Raw genomic sequence first — 21,631 nt, forward strand, 5'->3', positions numbered from 1 at the left:
TAGTTATCAATTAAAAACGACTTATTTGCAAAAATAAAAGGTGATAATTTTAATTGGTAAGAGGAAAATGTTATTAGAAAAGAAAAAGGATCATATAGAACGATTACGATAAAAAAAAATTAATAAAATAACAATCTTAGGAAAAATAAGATGATAAGAAAACAACTTTAATATAGTCTACAATATTACATTTATAATAAAATTTGGGCTCCCTCTTCTTTTCAAAAGCAAATGGTTTAATAGCTTGTAAACTTCACTTTTTTATTTCTTAAAAAAATAAAATTGCACTCAAAATTTTTTTTAAACATATTCAACTGACTAAATAATAATTGAAACAGAGAAAAATAACAATTGTATGTTTTTTCATATAATATAAACATGATTATTAATTATATTTCATACACGTTTCAATAAATATTCTCTTGTTATCATCAATCTATCCCGAGTAACTAAACACACACGTCACATATTACGCGACCACATTAGTAACCAACCTCTAAATTTTAACGCTTTTCTCAATTTATGTTACATATTAATTAATGAGTTCCTTATTGTAGAAGAGTTCTAGTACTAACATATAAATAAATAAATAAACGGTGATTAATTCTCAACTTATAGGAGTGATTTTGTACAACTAGCGACGGCACTTATCATAAGGAGACCCTTTTGAAAAGTGTGTGACCAAAGTACAACGCTTTCTAGTAGTACTTCCACTTTGTCTTACTTGCTGAAGTCGTCTACTTCTACTGCCACTCGACTAGCGACAAACAAACAAACCCAACCCAAAACCGAAACCAAAGCCAGCGAGAGCAATTTTTAGAATATTTTTGCCTTTATAATCATAATAATAATATCATACTGACACACAATCAGATTCAGGGTCTTGTGCTTTTTGTTTGTTTTTATTTTATAATTTTGCAATATTATCATCATCTTCTTCCATGGCGAGTGACCTGAACCTACCAGAGTCGCTATACGAAGACTATTCAACGCCGGATCTTCCGGTTCATGGTCCGGCATCAGTGGCCTACTGGATTCAGGCTCTTCAGTCTCATGAAACTAAGGAGCGTGCTCTCCTTATCCTCTCCCAGGTACTTTTTTTATGTATAAAATACACACCCTTTTCTGGTTTCTGTTTGGTTCCTGAGAAAACGTGTGGGTAAAGAAAAGTTGGAAACCTGGAACATGCATTATTGTGATCATTCATATATGATTTATACTCTCACATTGTTTTTAGGCATATCAGATTTTCTGTTCCTGCTGGTGTTTTTCTTGGTAATCAAGAAGACAAGACCAAAAAAAGTTTACATTGTTTTGTTGGTGATTTTTTTATCATTATTTTCTCATAATTTTCCTGCTGGGATGAGTAATTAGCCGTTGTGTTTCACTATACTCGTTTACTTAAATTGCATGCAACATCACCTCTGAGTTCTTGATCAAGAACTAGAATATCAAAACAAGAATTTTTTGTAATTGAAATATGGAATCTTGATTTGATTTGATTTGATTCATTAATATAAATATATATATGAATGTTTCAAAGGGACATCCCTTTCACTTAATTTTCTATTGTAGTGTCTCAAAAGCATTGAGCTCTGATGACAATTTTTTTTTTTTTTTGGGATGTTATGAAGACTCATTCATCGTAGAAGACTAACAGAAAAAAAATGGTTGGATACAATTCAATTTTACAGCTTATTTCATGTAGACCGTGTAATGTAAAGATTATCAAATATGTTAAGTGTATGCCAGAGCAAATATGATGGTAGTATTGAATTAATGTTCTTGAACAGGCACTTCTGTTTAACTTGTTTTCTAAAGTAGGAAATTTGTTAGGTTTCTTAAATTGCCATTACATGGTGATTCAGATAATAATGTTGTCTTTCCAGAATAAGGAAATTCGTAAAGATTTGGCGCCCTTGTTATGGAACTCAATTGGTACAATATCTGCACTTTTACAGGTAAGACATGCCACATGGCTTCATCAGATGCCTTCTGCTCCGCGATTATCGAACTCTTTTATTCCTTAATTTCATTGTTTATTCCTTAATGCATCTGACAAATAACCGTCGTTTTCAGGACTATGCTGTATCGTAGCAGACACTTGGTTGTAGTATACCATGAACAATTAGAAAAATCACTAATGCAAATAACTAGACTAATGATTGATAGTGAATTTGTCGTTTTCAGGAAATAATATCAGTTTACCGCACACTATCATCTCCGAATCTTACGGAAACAGCATCAACTCGAGTATCTAATGCTCTGGCTCTATTTCAGGTTATTATTATTTATGAATTTCAATTTTCTTCAAAGTCCTCTTCGAGTTCAATATTTACTTTTAACTCAGTGTTATATTGTCTTCGAGTCCAAAAGATATTTCATGATTGGTTTTAACCTGTATCTGTGAAAACATTTCATGATAATCGGAAAATAAAAACTTAAGGTCTACTTAATGTAAATGAAAGAAGACTGTTGGGTTCGCATATATTTAGAGGTCCAGTACGGTTTGTTAACTTCTTAATTGTGATGACAAGTTAATGGTTTCAGAAAATTGCAAATAGTAAGAACAGTAGATTATTTTTTTCCCCCAAAATAATTTGGTTCAAGTCCTACTATCCTTCTTGCAGCCAATTGGCTAATTGTTAGTCGGCTAAGAAATAATTGGTCAATCTAAGGATTGTGTGTTCCCTGTTGATTAACATGACGAATAGCATCTGATCTTCTCCCTTAACCTGTTCTCCTTTTAATTAGGATGTTCTATTTTTGTTAGTCATTGCAATCTCTGTCGCCATAAAATATAACTAATATCATTCTGTTTTACAGTGTGTAGCTTCCCACCCAGAGACAAGAAAGCAGTTTCTTAAAGGTATAGTTCTCTAATTCTTTAACTCTGCAAAGGTTATCTTCTTCCATGAAGGATAATTTTCAAATTACATACTTTAAGTAAATGTATGAGAAACTAAAGATCAAAGGTAATGTATATAATTGAAATATATATAACTGAAAATAATTTCCAAAGAGATTCACATAGTTGATAGTTTGCATCTGCTACTCTTTTACCTTTGTTTTTCGAAAGAACACTTGAATATCTAGATGCTTCGGAGATGATTAGGCAGCGAACTTCACCTCCCTGATTTTCAGGTAACATTTACCAGTATTGGTTCCAGCTTTGCTATTCTCAAGGTATATAATTGCATGGCCACTTTCAGAGCAATAAAAAGTTCTATGACGAGACTTATCTCTGTGTTAATGGTTCTTGGTAAATTTAAGCATGCTCCTTATTAAAATTCTTTCCGTATATGAAGTCATGTTTGGTATTTACTTCTTCCAGCAGCTAACTTAGTGTTACTACTTTGTAGAAAAATTAGGTATGTGACAACCTCTCTAATGATTGACTTTCATTCTTGCAGCTAAGTTGCCATTGTATCTTTACCCCTTTCTCAACACTAAGGACAAAGAAAAGCCCCATGAATATCTAAGACTTACCAGTTTAGGTGTTATCGGTACCCTAGTCAAGGTAGTTTTTGTGGTCCATTGCTCTCTTGAATACTTTTCTACTTCTCATATTCTTCAGCAGTGAATGGTGATATAATGTATTTTCTAATAAGAGCACTCTGAGATTTATCCATCCTTCCTAGAGACGTGGTTGCAAAATTAATATGCAACTTTTGAACTCTTTCTTTCTGTGCAGTCTGACGATCCGGAAGCTATCCGTTTCCTACTTCAGACTGAAATATTTCCTTGCTGCCTAACCAGCATGGAGGTGGGCTCCGACTTGTCCAAACAAGTAAGCGTCTCAAATCTCAATAGATAACTTTTAGCATCTGTATATTGACGTTACAGCAAGCAATCAGTTAGAAAAGCCATTGCGTACAATCTGTTGCTGATGCTCAAATAATTCCTTTTTGTCTACAGATATTGACATCAATTGACTTGCTTCAAATTCCTTATATATACATGCTTTAACTTTGTTTTCTAATTTTCTTATTGGAAAAATACTTGACTTGTGAATAATAGGTAGCAATCTTCGTGTTGGTTGCACATAATTAATTTATAAAAGTTCTGCATATTTTATTTTGTTTAAATTTTCTACTACTGGCTATATTCATGAAAAATTCTTATCTTACTGTAAAACTTAAGAGTATTTAGCCACATAAACACACTAAAACCAGACTATTGAGTTCAAGAACATGCATTAAATCAGGACTTTGCGAATAAATCTCAAATATATTCCTAAATCTGTGCAAGTTTCTGACCATAACTGAAGTACTCTGTTTGTGATACCCGTTCTGCAGGTTGCTACATTTATCATCTACAAAATCTTATTGCATGAGGAGGGGTTGAAGTATTGCTGTGTTCTGGCAGATCGGTTCTTTGCAGTGGCTCGCGCATTAGCTCAGATGACCGAAAAACTTGTCGAACAACCCTCCCCCAGGCTGCTTAAACATATTATTTGTTGTTATCATAGGCTCTCACAAAGTCCGAGGTCAATAGGACATTGATTCATTTCTAAATTTGTTCACATTTACTATTTCAGCATAAATATAAATGTTTTGTATCCCATTTTGAAATGCAGGGCATGTGATGGACTAAGATGCTGCCTTCCCCTGTGGTTTGGAGATCGTAAATTTACCAGCCAATTACATGTACGTTCTTCAAAAACCCCGATTTCTTCTTCTTAGCTATTTTGAAATTTATTAGTAGATCAGCATATCGATGTGCACACCGACATACATTGCAATGCCTATTTTGGGGCAAGGTTGGTCTTTATTGTCTAACAGAAACTAAAATCAATGTTGTTCTTCTTATCCATATCAGAGTATGATTTTATTGGATATTCAGCAGTCCATATATTTTTATTAGTATGAGGGAATCAAAGTTGATGTTTTCTGTTCATGAATACATCAAATTTTGATCGTTTAGAGCTCAATCTGGCAAATTCCAACTATTCTGCACCGATAATTAAATTTCCTCAAATCTCAAATTCATTTTTACAACCCGTTCTTGTTACATTTCTACAATCTGTTCTTGTTACATTTCAAGTTTCCAACTATTTTTTATAAGAAATCATTTATAATAAAATTTAAAAATATAAATTTATTGTGATGCGACCACAGGCTATTGAGAATGCTTCTGTAGAGGACTCTGCATGGTTATTATATTGGATTAGTAAAATAAATAATTACTTACCTTTGCTTTAATTAATTTTTATCCTTATTTTCATTTTTAGGGCGACTTCATAGCCGTGAGATACCTTCAAGAATTACTTAGCAATATTATGGCAAGACATGAAGCTACAAGGCAACCAATGCGACTACTGCAACCAATGCAACTAATGCAACTTGTGTAAGAGTCGCACAGACACATCAGAAGCTATGCACTGCAGCTTTGTCATCTGTGACAGCTGAGACATCGAGGAGTAACATATCATCTAAACAACTACAAAATATAGTTGTGTTCATACTCTGCATTACCATGCCATCAATGCATATTGTGATACTATATATGTTAATGTGACATCTTGTCTACTTTAAGAGAGGGAACTTATCACTGTGCTCAAATCACCGGAAAATTACATCTCCAGTTTGAAAATCAAATGGTATAGATTTTATCATGCTATTCGTGTTGATGTTGACTTATATTATCTCTACCTTCAGAAATCATAAGATTTGTCTTTGTTTATTTTCATGTTTGCAAGTTTTGCAAGCAAATGTGTAAACAAAATATACAAGGCTAAATTTCTGCTTTCCTTGAAATTAATCAGCACCTGAAAATGATTAAAAGGGCAGTCCATCGATTTCGGCTTCTGTTTATCTCTACCCAATTCCTGTTGCTGAAAATTTTCAGGTATGATCAGATCACAACGACAACAAGCACTAGAAAATTTTTCCTGGTAAGACATTTTTATTTCACGTATTACATTGTATCATTTCTGATCAACTGATCGACTAACAAATATAATTGCACAACGGAAAAGGAGCTACTTGTGGAACGAAATCAAGGGAAAAAAAATAAAAAAACTTGAGGGTCGGGCCACATGACAACTTCGTAAAAGAATACCGGAATACAAATCGATCAATATTAGAATACATATTGAACAAGAAGTATTATAGACTGAGAATCCAAAAATAATAATTTGGCCAGCAATCCTGAGAAATTGGAGTGAATTCATCTTTGTTTTGGAGGAATTGAGAGATCGCTAGCAAGCATGAATGAGAGATCATGCATCTGAGACATTAAAGTCTCTAAATCTTCAGTTGATCTTTTAGTTGCACTTAAAATATCTCCTTTTGCAGAATCTCCAGCATTTACTCCATCTTCTGCTTTCACATCAGAAATCCTGAAACATGCAAAAGGCATGAGTTACTACCCTCATTCTTCGTTCTAAAAGTAAAAAACTTGAACTCGGACCAGATGAAGGCCAATATTTTTTTTTTTTAACACTTTGGAGCCAAAGGCATTTTAGGTCAAGCTTTTTTTTCTAAAGTTTTTTTTCATGTTAGTACATCTCATACAGGTAGAAAATGGGAAAGAATAGAAGGAGCTAAAATAGTGACAGTTCGACTTCAATTAATGTGACCAGAGGCAAGGTAGTCAAATTTCCTATTAGGGGCTCCACCAGTGATATTTTGGTCTCTTTTGCTACATTCTCTTACCCACTTCAAGACAGAGGGAGTGTGTGTGGAAAGCATGGATAAGAGCTTTTGATGCTATCTAGAATTAAAAAGCTAAAAAGCCTTGCAGACTTTTTACGAGGCTTTTATCAAAAATTAAGAATATAAAAAAAAATTACAGAAAACAAACAGAAGTGAAATTTTATTTTATTCAAAAAAACAAGACAGCCCAAGCATACATACCTATTTGAGACTGAAGGTTCTGACTTCATAATGTTTACTTCGAAAGAACCATTTTGATTGTGTGATGCTCCTAAAAAGATGTCTGGTTCCAAAAAGCTACCAAAATCAACATTCTGCAAGTTCTTGGTTGCCGATGACTTTATTTCTGATGTTTGCTCAGCAGATGATGTCACATGATTCACAGGTTGATTATTGGAAGGATCCTGTGCACTAATAGAGCTTGTAAAATCGTTCCAAGCATCGAATGAATCAGGGTCTTCATCGGTGATTTTACCATCAGGGGCCTTGTTGCTGCTGGTTTGCAGCTGATCACCTTGTAACCAATCAAAAGAAGAATTGCTCACATCCATAATTCCATGGTCCTTCACATTTGTATTCACTTCGAAATCTTTGGCTCGGCCAGTGTGCTTATTAGTAGAATCTTGTGCAGTGGCTGAGCTTGTAAAATCATTCCAAGTATCAAACAAGTCATTCCCTTCATCAGTGGCTTTACTATCATGTTTCTTGTTGCCCATAGTCAGCCACTGATCATCTTGAATCAATGCAATATTTGTTGAATTATTTGAAGTCTCCACCTTTCCACCATCCTCAACATCAGTAGTCACTCCAAACAGATTGGCCTTACCAGTCTGTTTTTCAGAAGGATCTTGTGCACTAGTTGAGCTTGTAAAATCATTCCAAGCATCAAAGAAACCAGCAGAGACATCAATAGTATTATTATCAGTCCCCTTGTTATTGTTGGTCTGCCGTTCAAAATCTTGAAACCAATCAACATTCAAGGAAGAAGAACTATTAGCATTTTCTTCTTTTTTGCCATCCTTCGCATTGTCAATCATTTCAAACTGCTTGGGGCCAGTTTGTCCACTATAAGGATCTTGTACAGAAGTTGAGCTTGCAAAATCATTCCAATCATCAGATGCATCAATTTCTTCAACAATAGCTTTATTGTCTTGTTTCTCAGTGCTGATAGTATGTGGCAGGTCATCTAGCAACCAGTTAACATTTCTGGAAGAAGAACTATTTGTGTACTCCACTTTTCCACCATCCTTAACAATGGCATTCTTTTCAAGTTGTGTGGCTTCAGCACTTTGTTTGTCAGGTAGATGTTCAGCTGTAGTTGAGCTTGCAAAATCATTCCAAGTATCAAAAGAATCATCTAGTTCGTGAACAGTTTTATTTTCTTGTGTCTTTTTGCTTTCAGTATTCCATTGGCCATCTTGAACCCCATCTATACCCATGGAAGAAGAATTATTTGCATTCTGCATTGGCCTGCCATCCTTCTCATTTCCAGTCACTTCAACCTGCTTGGACTGGCCCGATGTACTAGATCTGGAACCACTGAATTGATCATCTTGAAACCAGTCATTTGATCTGGACCCAGACGAAATTATCTCTTCTTTGTCTTTTCCAAAATTTTTTCCATATCCAAGGACTTCATCCATTTGGCCAGAAAGATCAACAGAGGACCCGACAACAGGATCAACTGACTTAGATTCCTCGTGACTAGTTCCAGTACCAGCAGATTGGAAGTTAGCCTCCCAGCCACCTAAAGACTCTGTACCACTCTCAACCTCAATAGTTCTCACGGCCGTCTCAGAACTCTGAACATTCTCAAACAAATGCACAACATTCTCAAACAAATGCACATTATCACGAACCTGAAAATCATCATTTCCGCTTCCATTATCATTATTTATTAGCTGGGACTGCTCTACTGACACAGCAGAAGCACCAGCTCGTTTTCTTTCAGCCAAAAAATTGTCAGGATTAACTCCAGCAAAATTGAAAGAACTCTGACTACTCTCAGTCCCTAACTTATCAAACTCAGAATTCCAAGTTATTTCTAAATCTAGAAGATCAGACAGCGGAAACTCTTTCTGAGTTGCATTCTGCCCTCTGTTTGATTCATTTTCTTGCACAGGCAATGCTGCAGTCTCCTATAGAAAAATTAGTCCATTAACCACATACATTCTGGCACACAATCCAACAACATGCGTACAAAGAGCATAAAGAAAACTATTAAAAGGAAAAATTTAATTATGAAGCCTTGCATTAAAGATAATATTTTTATTATATCACAGATCAAGTACAAATTTTGAACTTTACCCGTTAAAACATCATCAAATCAATATCTCCTGCATTTTCCATATAAGGAAGTACAAGCATCTATCATTTCCTTTTCAAAATCACTCCCAAAAAGTTTTGGTAATTCAATCAAAAGGACACGTAACAAATCCAATCCCAGTTCATTTTTTCTGCAAAAGCTGAAATTTTTAATCATTAAATTTGTAAAAGAAAATAAATAATCGACTTACAGATCCATCTAAGCCGAGAGAATCAAGTAACCAGCGGCAACCAAACGTCGACTTAAAATTAATGGGCTCAGGTGGTGCCTCTTGTGGGGCCCTTTGCTTGCCGCAAAACACGCAGATTAAGGAATTTACGCCCCTAAGGAGCCGTCCCTTGCAATTCTTGCACCGGAGATGCGGCGGCGAAGGGTCGAGTTCGGAAATGGAAGATTCGAATGACGGTAGGTCTGGAAACGAAACGTCGTCGGGGTCGTACGACGAGAAGTTGGTTTCTATGAGTACTGCATTCTGGACTTGCTTTATGAGATCGTATGGGATTTCGATTGACATTGTTAGGGTTTGTGAGACTGGGGATTGCAAGCTTCGATGTGGTTATCCTTCAGTATTGTTTAGTTACTGATCCGCGGTTTCCATTTTAGGCAAAACGCAATTTTTTTCTTGCGTTTCTGCGTATCCCTCTTGGACTTGGGCTTAGAGCTCTCTTGTTTTGTTTTTCGATTTATATTATTTTCTCTTAAAATGATAAGAGTGAGACCATCGGAGTCCCCGCAAGTACGGTACCTCTTAAAAATTTAGGGGTGAGCATTCGGTTCGAAATGGTTTTTGATTCGATTCAGTTCGGCTTGATCTTAAAAATTAAATGGGTTGAAAGTGAGAAACGGATCAGGTAAATCGAACCGATTAAGAAACCCAATTGGGTTATACTAAAAATTAAAAATAAAAAAAATTAGAAGCCCTTAAAAATCGAAATCCCTAAAATTAAACAATCTAAACCCAACTCCGGTTGTGACAGCTCTCTTTTAACTAGTCAGCCATCAGCTCTTCACTTGATGGTAACTTCAGCTCTGCACAGTTTCAATTTGTCTTAATGCTAAATTTCTAATTTTTTGAATCTATTGTTGTTAGTTGTTGTGGTGAATTGGTGATTGTGATTTGTAATATGAATTTATTTTGATTGTTTCTTTCACTTTGATTTCACAAGTTTTAAACGATATTGAATGGCCAAAGGAATTACCCATCAAGGAATATTTTCAAAGATTTGATGAGTAAAGGCTCTGCATTATGCTTCAAAACTTGAAAATCTTAGTTACTTAGTGCAAGTTTGGTTGAATTCTCAAACCCAAACGAATTGCAACCTGAACCAAAACCCATATAAGACGAACCGAAGACGAACCGAAAACCGAAACGCTAATCCCTATTTGTTCGAGATTTTTGTTTCAAGTTTAGTTGCATTAATTTATGTTAATATTTATATAATTATTGCAAAGGAGGAATGTTCTACGGTGGATGCCATTCTTTATAATGAAGTAGCTATTATGGATTACCCCACCACATTCATTATGAAAAGGTATAACGCTAAATAAATTTTCTTAGGTTCATTTTCTTTTTCTTTGTATGGTTAACTAAGATGTTATTATCTTATTCACATGTTTTCACTAGTAAGGAAGAATTAAATTAGTGGACGCATGATGATGGGAAAAATAAAAGTACTTGTGATTGTTATTAAAGATTTGACGTAAATGTGATTGAAAGGATCAGGGATGGTAATGGGTTGGATTACGCTCGAACTTTCCTATAAATGGCTTGAGACCTAAAAAAGCACAGTCTTTTGAGATTAGAATTGGGCTCTGAAAAAGTCCAAGCCCAACTGATAACAAGTTTTATAACTATGTTGTTTTGCTTGGCTTGAGAGCAAGCTCATTGACTCTTGTTGTACAAAATTCTTCTAGTGAAATTGAAATTCCAAACTCATTAATATCGAATGCTAGCTATTAGCCCAATATTTTTTTTTTTGATAATTAAATAATTTAAATTTTAAAAATGAACTATAAATCAATGTTCCAAAATCTTTTTTTTGTCGTGATGATGATTATTAGCCACATCAAAAGAAACATATAGGTACGTGACATTCTCATACGAAAAAATGTAATGCAAAGCATGTGAGATAGACATAAATTGAAATAAGCAAGAAAGCTTTAACATATATTTAACTATTTACGAATCAATTGTGAAAGGGTCAAGCTGAATGGAATAGTTCATGAGGGTATCTACATCAATGCCTTTGACCCTTTCCATAAACATAAAACTTATGAATAGGCTGAGATTGAATCCAATACATAGAATAATGTTGCCAAATAAACAGAAGTGATTTCTTTCTTTTTTTCCATAAACATCAAATACCTATTGGTTGATTGATTTCGGTGGCTAGTTGGTTGGCAGTGGCACGGCTATCGGGCATGAGTTGGTGCAGTTAACAGTTGTGCTCAGTGAGGGTTGGTGTGGTCAAATTGGTGGCAGCGTCTTGGATTTGGAGTTGCAGCTTAACGACTTCTCTACATGTGAGATAGTGGATATGTTAGGATTTTGTTTTTTAAAGAGTGAAATGTGTACGTGTGTGAGTGTATTATGGGTGCATGTGACTTTTTCTTTCTTTAAGTGTTCGGATCGGGTTAGGTCGTGAAAACTTTTCTATATTTCTCTCCATCGTAAAAGGTTACACAGAGTCCTCTTATAGAGGAGAATACATAAAATCAAGAAACTGACCAAAAAATTAGCTATCTAGCTATACTAGTTATTTCTTAATTTACACCATTGACTTATTCTTATTTACAGCTAACAATCCTCTCTAATTACAAATATTTCTTTCCTTTTCTACACTCCCCCTTAAGTTGGTTTGAAGATATCCTACATAGCCAACTTGCCAATTAGCTCGTTGAATTGCCGAGTAGGAACCCCCTTAGTAAGCACATCTACAACTTGTTGAGTAGTGGGAATGTAAGGCATATAGATCAACCCTTTCTCAAGTTTTTCTGTGATGAAGTGTTTGTCAACCTCCACGTGCTTCGTTCTATCATGAAGCACTTGATTATGAGCAATTGAAGTGGCAGTTTTATTGTCACAATACACTTTTATAGGTAGTGGATTAGAAACTTTCAATTCTTTCAAGTCTTTCAAGAGTCTCTTAATCCACAACACCTCACAAATCCCATAAGCAACTGATTTAAACTCAGCTTCTGCGCTGCTTCTTGCCATCACATTATGCTTCTTACTTTGCCATGTAACAAGATTGCCACCAACAAACATGCAATAGCCAAAAGTTGATCGTCTAACAACAACACTTCCAGCCCAATCCGCATCAGTATAGGCTTCAACTTGTAAGTGCCCATGATTCTTGAATAACAAACCTCTTCCAGGAATTCCCTTCAAATACCTGAGAATTCTATAAACTGCATTGAAGTGTTCTTGTCCAGCCGAATGCATAAATTGGCTAACCATGCTCACTGCAAACGATATATCTAGACAAGTATGTGACAAGTAAATCAGTCTTCCAACAACTTTCTGATATTATTCTCTGTCCAGAACTTCTTCAGGTTTACGAGGCTATAATTTGAGGCTGAGCTCAATAGGTGTTTCCACAGGTTTACACCCTAGCAAGCCCGTTTCATTAAGAAAATCAAGGACGTATTTACGTTGATTCACAAATATACCTTCTTTGGATCTAACAATTCCATTTCAAGAAATTATTTCAATGTCCTTAAATCCTTGATCTTGAAGTCGGCTGCAAGTCTCTTCTTCAATTTTTCTAGTTCTTCACTGTCATCACCTGCTATGACTATATCATTGTTGAGTGTTAGAAAATGTATATTTATAAAGGAGAAAATCGTCATTTTACATTTCAAATCTTACTAACACCCTACTTTTATATATTTAAGCTTCTTATGATTTAATTACGTGTGTTTTATTTTAATTAAGTATTTTATATATTTTAGGGGCATTATGGTCATTTCACAATGAATGAGAGATCAGACGACAAAACGGACATCACTTTTAAACTCAGGACGGTCGATAACCTTAGAAGGAGCATAAAAGAAAAAATAGCACTGTTCACATGCACGGTACTATTCACATATACGGTACTGTCTATGTTACTGTTTATGACATTGTTCACATAGACGGACCGATGACGTGGCATTGACCGATGATGTGGCATTGACTGATGAGGTGTCATGATCCTGTTTGACTAAAATTTTTATACATTGTTAATTGGTGACATGGCAGCATGTTAGTTGACCAAAAATTGCGAGTACGGTACATGCATATACACATAATTATTTTCAACCAAACCGCATTAATGTTCAAGCTGGGTCAAACTGCGTACTGTTGACTGATGACGTGGCGCAATCCTGAGCGTCCAAACTGTTTTTAATCTGATGGCCATAATTTACTCAATGTATCTACAAAAAAGGGCCCCCTCCCCCTAGTTTAGCATCTCTGAATCTATTTTTGGGCTCAATTTTCTGTAATTCCTTCTCTATCTTGTATTTTCTACGTATTTTAATAAATTTTTATTTTGCCTCTAGTTCAATTATGAGTAGCTAATTTTCTTTCAAGCTTGGGTTGAAGGTGAAGTCTCAACATGTGTCATGGGCTTTAATTGGTAAATTTACTTTCTCTTCCCCTTTAGTTTTTGTGGATGTTTTGATTTCTCGTCAACAAATCATAATAATCTTGTCTAGATACCACCCTGATTTCACCGGCTCCCTAGTATAAGGTTATTATTATTTGGCACGATAAGCCATTAGCACTATATTAATTAGAGTGTGGTTCATAAGATATGGATTCCCCCCTCATGATTTAATTGGCACTAATAAGGAATATTTAGCCCATGGTGCATGTTGATACGCATCTAGATATCCAAGTGTTTCATTTCAATAGATTTCTCTTTAATTTATTCTGGTCATTTTAATTCTAATTTTAAGATAATCTAAGCCACTTTCACCGCAAATCCAACCACCCTCATACAAAATTAATTCTACATATAATTAAAAGCCACCTCCTCATGGGATCGACACTCGTCACTATTAATTTATTCTACAATAAAATCATGCACTTGTGAGTTCAATAAAATTTGCACAACAATCATCCACATAAATAATTAGTATAACAACTCTACCTTCTATACCATGTTTATAGAAGATAGTATGATCAGTTAGTCTTTGACAATAAGCACAATTCTTTACAGATTTCCCAAATCACTCAAACCAAGCTCTAGGAAACTACTTGAGGCCATACAACGACTTCTTTAGTCTACAAACTTTCTTTGATCCCAAATTCTTCTCAAAACCGGGTGGTAGACTCATAAAGTCCTCTTCCTCAAGATCACCATTCAAAAAAGCATTTTATACATCCAATTGGTGTAATGGCCAGTCCAGATTTATAGATAAAGATAATAGAATACTAATTGAGTTTAACTTGGCTACTGGAGCAAAGGTCTCCTGATAATCAATCCTATAGGTTTAAGTGAATCCATTAGCTACTAATCTTGCCTTATACCTTTCTATGCTACCATCTGCTTTACACTTCATAGTAAAGACCTATTTGCAACCTACAGCCTTCTTTACTTTAGGCAAATCAACTATCTCCCAAGTACCACTTTTCCTAAGAGTATTCATCTCTTGCATCACTGCTAATTTTCAATTTGGATCACTAAGAGCTTCCTGAATGTTTCTCGGGACAAACAAGTGTGAGATTTTTGAGGTAAATGACCTATGAGTGTGAGAAAGTTTGTCATAAGAAAGATATTGAGCAATGGGATATCTAGGATTCCTAGTACGATTTCGGATTCCTTTTCTAATAGCAATGGGAATATTAAGGTTTGATTATTCTTTGCTAGGGAAAGTGATGGGAATTGAAGATAAATTAGAATCGAAAATACTTGTGATATTTGCAGGTCCAATCCCCGAGGGTTGTGATTGATCATTACCAAGAGTAACCGGCTGCCTTTGACTATTTTGATGATGTTTTCTCCGAGTATAAACCAAAAGCTTAGTGTTAGAATCATTTTAATCCAGTTGTAGTAGTGATTCTCAATCTGTTTCAAATACAATAATGTTTGGCATTATATTACCAGAACTTCCCTCACTGTTCTCAGAGTTTTTATCATCACATTTTTCCTGAATTTGAAGGTCGAGAATGGTAGGATGAGAGAATGAGGTATAATAGTCAAAATTTCTTTTGGTAAAGAGTTAGGAGGTAAATCTAAAAAAAAAATTCCATTACCTCATACTCCCCCTAAAGAGAATTTTTGTGAAAGTATGATTTATTTTCAAAAAACGAGACATCCATACTCACATAATTTTTTCTTGTTTGAGGATTATAGCACTTATATCCCTTTTTATTAGAGGCATACCCTATAAACACACATTTTTCTGCTCTTGGATCAAGTTTGGACTGAGTGTTATTAGATATACGAACAAAGACAATACAACTAAAAATCTTTAGATGTAAATTTGAGTACATTCTAGATAGAGAAAAACATTTTTTAAAACATTCTAGAGGTGTACTACATTTTAAAATACGTGTAGTCATCCTATTAATTAAATAAGTTGTTGTTAAAAAAGCTTCTCCCCAAAGATATTTTGGAACATTCATCAAAAATGTTATAGCACGTGTTACTTCAAGTAAATGTTTATTTTGCTTTCAGCAATCCCATTTTCTTGATGAGTATCTACACAAATGGACTTGTGATGAATACCTTTTTCTTTCAAAAAATTTTCCAAAATACCTTTACAGTGCTTGGTTCCATTATCATTGTGAAGAACCCTAATTTTCTTTTGAAATTGAGTTTCAACCATTGTGTAAAAGTCTTTAAAATTTTTTCCAACTTCAGATTTTTCACTCATTAAGTAAACCGAACATAGACGGGTGTGATCATCTATGAATATGACAAACCATTTTTATCTTTGAAATAGTAATGACTCTTGAAGGTCCCCAAACATCACTATGTATTAAATAAAATGGTTTTGAAGGAATATAAGGTTTTGGCAAATAAGTAATACGATAAATCTTAGATAAACAACTTTCACAATAAAATGATGAAAAATCCAAACCCTTAAATTAAGTAGGAAACAAATATTTAAGATATGGAAAGCTAGGATGTCCCAGTCTTAAATACCAAAACATTATTTGTGCATAAACAGAGTTATAACTAACACTACTAAGGCCCTAAGCCTTTTTATTCCCAGAGAAATCATCATCAAAGTAGTAAAGGCCACCAATCAATTTAGCACCGCCAATTTTCTTCCCCAAGGTTCGGTCCTGAAATTCATAGTAAGAATCACAAAAAATCACTCGGCAATTAGAATCTTTAGTTATTTTACTCACAGATAAAATATTACAAGCTAACTTGGGAACATGGAGAATAGAATTAAGGTTTAATTTTTTGGATAATTTAATCAAACATTTCCTTACTATTGGTGAGAAAGTATCATCTGCAATTCTTATTTTGTCCAGGCCAGAACATGGTGAGTAAGTGCAAAACAAATTTAAAAGGTTGGTTATATGATCAGAAGCTCCTGAATCTATGATCTAAGGAGCATAATATGAACATGAAGAAAGAGCATTGGGTGTGCTACCTGTTTGTGCAAGAGAAATACTAGGAATACTACTTGGTGAGTAATTGGGTTTTAACAGCTTCAGAAGGTGATCCATCTGCTCCTTGGTGAAGGGGTCTGTCTTAGTATCATTTGCAGTAGGAATCAACCGGGTATTTTCATCACTCGACTTGCTGCTCTTCCAATTTGGTGATTTTTCATGGATTTTCCAACATGTTTCTTGAGTATGACATGGTTTGTTGCAATAGTCACACAATAGTTGTGGCTTCTCTTTAGTTTTTTGCTGAAATCTTGCTATTTTGTTAGCAATAGCCTCTGCACTAAAAAGAGCAAAACTTTCAGTAGTCCCGTCAGTTGTCTTCTTTCTTAGCATTACATGTATGTGGCTCTCTTCTCTTCGAACCTCAGCAAACACCTTGCCAATTGGAGAAAATGGCTTCCTTCCAATATCTGCCCCTGAACTTCATCAAACTCAACGTTGAGTCCTGCAATAAACTTATAAATTCAAGAAGCCTCAACAATACTGTTGTAATATTTGGCATCTTCTGTGGATTTCCATCTATAATCATTGAACAAATCCAAATCTTGCCAAAGACGTTTTAATGAATTGAAATACTTGGTCACCGAGTCTTTTCCTTGCCGAATTTCACCAAGTTTCAGAGTCAATTCATAAACCTGAGACTGATTTCCCAAGTTATAGTACATTTGATTCATGTTGTCCCAGAGTTTCGTGGCTGTGGAGTAACACAAATAATTGGAACTAATGTCCTCATCCATGGAGTTCACAAGCCAAGTCATCACTATCGAATTTTCTGCATCCCAGGTCGCGTACATTGGATCCTCCGTTGCTGTTGCCTTCTTGTCTCTGGTCCGGTATCCAAGCTTCCCTCTCCCTCTAATATACATCCGAATGGATTGAGACCACCTTAAATAATTATCACGATTAAGGCGAATAATGGTAATTTGGACTGGATGAGTATCAGTATTAAGAGTTTGGGTTTGTGTCGGAGAACTAGTTGAAGTAGACATAATCAGTTGATTATGATGGCTCTGATACCATGAAAACTTTTCTATATTTCTCTCCATCGTAAAAGGTTACACAGATTCCTCTTATACAAGAGAATACATAAAATCAAGAAACTGACCAAAAAATTAGTTATATAGATGTACTAGTTATTTCCTAATTTACACCATTGATTTATTCTTATTTACAACTAACAATCCTCTCTAATTACAAATATTTTTTTCCCTTTTCTACAAATCGAGTTGGGGCAGATAAGGCCTGAACCCTCCTGAAATTGATCAAGCTTTAACTTTTAAGTTCGAACTTGACCTTGACTGTTAAATTCGAGTCAAAGCCAAAAATTTTTGGCTAATCAAAATCTGAGTTAAGTTTTTTTGTCATCCCTAGAAAGGAGATCAATGATAAGTTTTACTTTCGAAAGAAGTGATGCATATCCCAAAAGAAGTGCTATTGCATATAAGCAAAATAACGATTTGAAAAAGAAGAAAAGACCCAATGCAATTGAAAAAAAAAATCAATTTTAGTAGTTTGGACCTCATAGCTAAAATAAACTCTTATCATAATTTATATTTTGATTGAGAGATTAAATGAATTGTGCCTGAAATTGAAATCTAAGATTTCATAAATTAAAAAGATTGTTTTTTTTTTTTTTTTTTTAGGTGGGGAATTTACTACTGGTGGTTGCAATGAAGAGAAGAAACCCCTTTATTTTTTCTTTTGAATGGAAGAAACATTGATGTTGAAATGAGGTTTGCACTAATGAGTTTTAGTTAAGGTTATTTTTGTCATTGATGGAAGTATTAAAAGAATTTTGTAAGACTTTTAAATATTTTAATGGGGTTAATAAAGAAATAATAATGTTAGATATTTTAACATTTGAGTTCTAACTTAAATTTTAATGTTATTTGTCACTCATCTATTGGATGATAAATTCCACATCTTATAAAATTATTTAATATCATCTAATAAATGAATGACATATCAATTAAAATTTAAATATTAGAATATCTAGCATTGTTTATAAAGAAAATAGATTTAAGAGGTGTTTTAGAGCGGCGCCAGTAGCCCGCGCAAACGATAAATAAGGGAGGGTTTTTATTTTTCTCAAACACATAAAATTTGGTCTATTGGACTTTTAGCTAATCTATTCTAAATTAATCTTTTTCTGATTACACCCCTTTTGAAAATTATTAATTAAGGAGAAGGTGTATTTATTAACTGAACGGGGTACACTTAACAGTGGATTGTAGTCAACAGTCTTAAAGCGCGTTCAGATTAGGCCGTCGAAAACCGTTAGCAAATAATTAAGATTTAAAAGAAAGCTACACTTGACGACGATGCGGTAACAGTCCAGCGCAACTCTCATTCATCATACCCACTCCGCGTGTCGTTTTCGTCAATACAACCGACGACAGAGGGCAATGGCGGTGAATCAAGCGGCGATAGCGAAGGTGGGTTTGAGTTTACTGGGGCTTTGCTTGTTCGGATACATAGTCGGTCCGCCTCTCTACTGGCACTTCATGGAGGGTTTAGACGCCGTCAGCCACTCCTCCGCCGCCACGTGTCCTCCTTGCGTTTGCGACTGCTCTTCTCAGCCTCTCCTTTCAATCCCAGATGGTACTTTCTTTTTCCACTTTCCCGATCTGCTTAGATCCAGTATCAATAATTCCTAATTTGGTTTTTAGTTTAGATCTGCGGTAAATTTTCTTTTTTAGTGTTGATCAATCCCATCAACAGCTAGAATTGAACTTCTTAAGATCGTCTATGAAGCATTTTATTTTATAGTGCAAGTATGTACAAAGCATTCAGTAAATACTCACGATGAAGTTATGGTTGTCGGTTCCAAGTAGTAAAAGCCGTAGCTGAAATTTATACTTGTTTTGTATGCGGCAGTCACTTTGACTTGAATTTGTGCATTTTAGCCACTGGCTTGGTTTTCATGTAAAATTGTTTTGCATTTAGCTAATTACTTTAGTTATGTGTAGCTATTTTAACATTCTGATTCTTTTTGGGATTTGTACAAAAATCAAACTTGTGCTCACTTTAGTGTTTTTTTTTTTTTTTTATATATTTGTGCAGGACTTGGCAATGCATCCATTACAGGTTATTTTCCTTATCAAAACTTGACTGTTAAAGAAAGGTGTTATTGAATTAGTTTCTTTGTCTATGATTTTGTCACCAATGTGGCACGAGGAAAGGAACCATTACACTCCTTGCCATAATGCAGCACTTGTTTTTGTCGGAGCATTCTCTTCAGATACAAACCATTCTTGTTTTTCTTCTAATTTGTCATATAGATTACTTTCAAATCTGGGAAGGGCTATGTGAACATATAGTACATTAGTACCTATTATGTAGAAAATGGTTAACTGGGTGTAGCACTGATATACTCAAAACCTTGCCCATTATAATTTCGTAGCACCATGCTTGCAGCCTGAAAAGGTGGCTTCATAGGCATATGATTTCATTAGAAACTGTACAACTAAAATTCCAAAACTTGTAATGATATTGATGCTCTTCAGAAACAGTCAATTAAATAAAAACCATTCCTTCTCCTTGCATGAAACGTCCTTTGATGCACCCTTTTTTAACTGTCCTTTTAACATGATTGATAGGCTGGTTCTAGAGTGCTTATTATTCATGACAGTCAGAGAGAGCTCTGATGTCTCTAAAACAAATGACACGGTAAAAATCAAGCCCTTAGATTTTTGACCATTTGTAATCTGTTATTATCTAAAATCATTCAGTAATCTTCTCTTTGAATGCCACTGCATCAGAATGATCATAACAATAACATGATGGCAGTCCCATCGCAGAACAATTCTTAGTGATGGAATGTAATGATTAACATGTGTGGTTTATTTTATGTGGATAATAAATTTACTCTTTTTTATTTGTTTTGTAACTTCAAAATTGCTTGGTTTAAGTTTGGTTTTAGGTAATGAACAAGCTGTTATTTTTTTTTTTTTTAATTTTTTGCATACTTCCAGATGCTTAATTGTACTAATTGTACTATTTCTTTTATTTCAATTGGTTCATGCAGATTGTGCAAAGCATGATCCAGAAGTGAGTGAAGACACTGAGAAAAATTTTGCAGAGCTATTGGCTGAGGAACTGAAGCTACGGGAAGCTGAAGCTTTGGAAAATCAGCAGCGTGCAGACATGGCTTTGCTTGAGGCTAAGAAGCTTACATCTCAGTATCAAAAGGAAGCAGACAAGTGCAATTCAGGTATGGAAACTTGTGAAGAAGCAAGGGAGAAAGCTGAAGCAGCACTAGCAGCACAGAAGAAACTGACAGCGACATGGGAACAGAGGGCTCGCCAGAAAGGTTGGAGAGAAGGAATTACGAGGTCACATGCTCAGTCTCAAGGAACTGCACAGGCTAGATAGAAAAAGAACGACCACGATGTTGTATAAAATCTCATGAGGTCTCACCCCAAAGGCATGATATTCGTGAAATGTGATGAACACATCTTTAGCTATCTGATTTATTTATTGTGGTTAATAGCAAGTATAGACAGTCTTATTTTTGAAGCCTTTCAAATTACAGTGTATTGTTCCGTTTCTAGTGATAGCCTCCACGCTCAACTGTCAAACAAGACAAGAAGCTGTGGTCGGTGTGAAATCGAAGTGCCAGTTATAGTTCAATGTCTATTTATAAAGCTTAAGTTTGTTTCTGAATTTCGATTTGCAATTGAGGATTTTGTGTTCATAAGTGATTACTACAGTCTACAGCTGTTTGTTTTCTTCAAGCCATTCCAGCAATAGAACAAAATTGACATTAATGATGCATTTACTAAACTGAAATCGAAATAAATTATAATAAAAGTGAGCTATAATCATAATGAAGAATGAAAATTATAATAAATTATTTATCTTAGTGGTAGGATTTGAGATCGAAATGAGCTGAATTATGGTTACCATTGATGTGTTTATTTTGGTTTGAAATCAAAATCTGAATCATTAAGATTGTTTCAAATAACTAAAATGTCCTAATTAATTATTGTCATAATTATTATTAAAAAATTATTCTTATTAATAATT

The 21,631-nt window shown here is 34.7% G+C and overlaps 4 protein-coding genes across 6 annotated transcripts; 2 read left to right on the forward strand and 2 right to left on the reverse strand.

The window, feature by feature from the left end:
- Positions 1 to 628: 628 nt before the first annotated feature.
- Positions 629 to 6,031, forward strand: LOC102610349 (cell differentiation protein rcd1-like). Of its 2 annotated transcripts, XM_052435082.1 has the most exons (10): positions 629 to 1,091; positions 1,890 to 1,961; positions 2,191 to 2,280; positions 2,827 to 2,869; positions 3,145 to 3,186; positions 3,414 to 3,520; positions 3,695 to 3,790; positions 4,299 to 4,489; positions 4,580 to 4,649; positions 5,234 to 6,031. In XM_052435082.1, exons 1-10 carry the CDS (start codon positions 942 to 944, stop codon positions 5,351 to 5,353), a joined length of 981 nt encoding a protein of 326 aa, XP_052291042.1. In that variant the 5' UTR covers positions 629 to 941; the 3' UTR covers positions 5,354 to 6,031. The 2 variants fall into 2 exon arrangements, with proteins under 2 accessions (XP_052291042.1, XP_015382963.2); XM_015527477.3 differs by lacking the exon at positions 3,145 to 3,186 and having other exon boundaries at positions 633 to 1,091.
- Positions 6,032 to 9,771, reverse strand: LOC102625687 (uncharacterized). The gene is made up of 3 exons (XM_006469591.4): positions 9,176 to 9,771; positions 6,861 to 8,797; positions 6,032 to 6,343 (listed from the first exon to the last, which is right to left on the reverse strand). Exons 1-3 carry the CDS (start codon positions 9,497 to 9,499, stop codon positions 6,172 to 6,174), a joined length of 2,433 nt encoding a protein of 810 aa, XP_006469654.1. The 5' UTR covers positions 9,500 to 9,771; the 3' UTR covers positions 6,032 to 6,171.
- Positions 9,772 to 16,537: 6,766 nt separating this feature from the next.
- LOC107175744 (uncharacterized) lies at positions 16,538 to 17,649 on the reverse strand. The gene is made up of 2 exons (XM_015527476.1): positions 17,088 to 17,649; positions 16,538 to 17,019 (listed from the first exon to the last, which is right to left on the reverse strand). Exons 1-2 carry the CDS (start codon positions 17,647 to 17,649, stop codon positions 16,538 to 16,540), a joined length of 1,044 nt encoding a protein of 347 aa, XP_015382962.1.
- Positions 17,650 to 18,885: 1,236 nt separating this feature from the next.
- LOC102625228 (uncharacterized) lies at positions 18,886 to 21,268 on the forward strand. Of its 2 annotated transcripts, XM_006469589.4 has the most exons (3): positions 18,891 to 19,204; positions 19,667 to 19,690; positions 20,631 to 21,268. In XM_006469589.4, exons 1-3 carry the CDS (start codon positions 19,009 to 19,011, stop codon positions 20,975 to 20,977), a joined length of 567 nt encoding a protein of 188 aa, XP_006469652.1. In that variant the 5' UTR covers positions 18,891 to 19,008; the 3' UTR covers positions 20,978 to 21,268. The 2 variants fall into 2 exon arrangements, with proteins under 2 accessions (XP_006469653.1, XP_006469652.1); XM_006469590.4 differs by lacking the exon at positions 19,667 to 19,690 and having other exon boundaries at positions 18,886 to 19,204.
- The last annotated feature ends 363 nt before the right edge of the window (positions 21,269 to 21,631 follow it).

Source organism: Citrus sinensis, chromosome 2 (genome assembly GCF_022201045.2).
Source record: "Citrus sinensis cultivar Valencia sweet orange chromosome 2, DVS_A1.0, whole genome shotgun sequence".
Taxonomy (NCBI): Eukaryota; Viridiplantae; Streptophyta; class Magnoliopsida; order Sapindales; family Rutaceae; genus Citrus; species Citrus sinensis.

Coding starts and splice junctions, on each gene's coding strand:
- LOC107175744 (XM_015527476.1), bottom strand. CDS start 17,649: ATGGAGAGAAATATAGAAAAGTTTTCATGGTATCAGAGCCATCATAAT. Junction 17,020..17,087: donor AGATGCCAAATATTACAACA/GTATTGTTGAGG, acceptor GATGAAGTTCAG/GGGCAGATATTGGAAGGAAG.
- LOC102625228 (XM_006469589.4), top strand. CDS start 19,009: ATGGCGGTGAATCAAGCGGCGATAGCGAAGGTGGGTTTGAGTTTACTG. Junction 19,205..19,666: donor TCTCCTTTCAATCCCAGATG/GTACTTTCTTTT, acceptor ATATTTGTGCAG/GACTTGGCAATGCATCCATT. Junction 19,691..20,630: donor TGGCAATGCATCCATTACAG/GTTATTTTCCTT, acceptor TGGTTCATGCAG/ATTGTGCAAAGCATGATCCA.
- LOC102610349 (XM_052435082.1), top strand. CDS start 942: ATGGCGAGTGACCTGAACCTACCAGAGTCGCTATACGAAGACTATTCA. Junction 3,521..3,694: donor TTATCGGTACCCTAGTCAAG/GTAGTTTTTGTG, acceptor CTTTCTGTGCAG/TCTGACGATCCGGAAGCTAT. Junction 3,791..4,298: donor GCTCCGACTTGTCCAAACAA/GTAAGCGTCTCA, acceptor CCCGTTCTGCAG/GTTGCTACATTTATCATCTA.
- LOC102625687 (XM_006469591.4), bottom strand. CDS start 9,499: ATGTCAATCGAAATCCCATACGATCTCATAAAGCAAGTCCAGAATGCA. Junction 8,798..9,175: donor CTCTCGGCTTAGATGGATCT/GTAAGTCGATTA, acceptor ATTTTTCTATAG/GAGACTGCAGCATTGCCTGT. Junction 6,344..6,860: donor GAACCTTCAGTCTCAAATAG/GTATGTATGCTT, acceptor TGCATGTTTCAG/GATTTCTGATGTGAAAGCAG.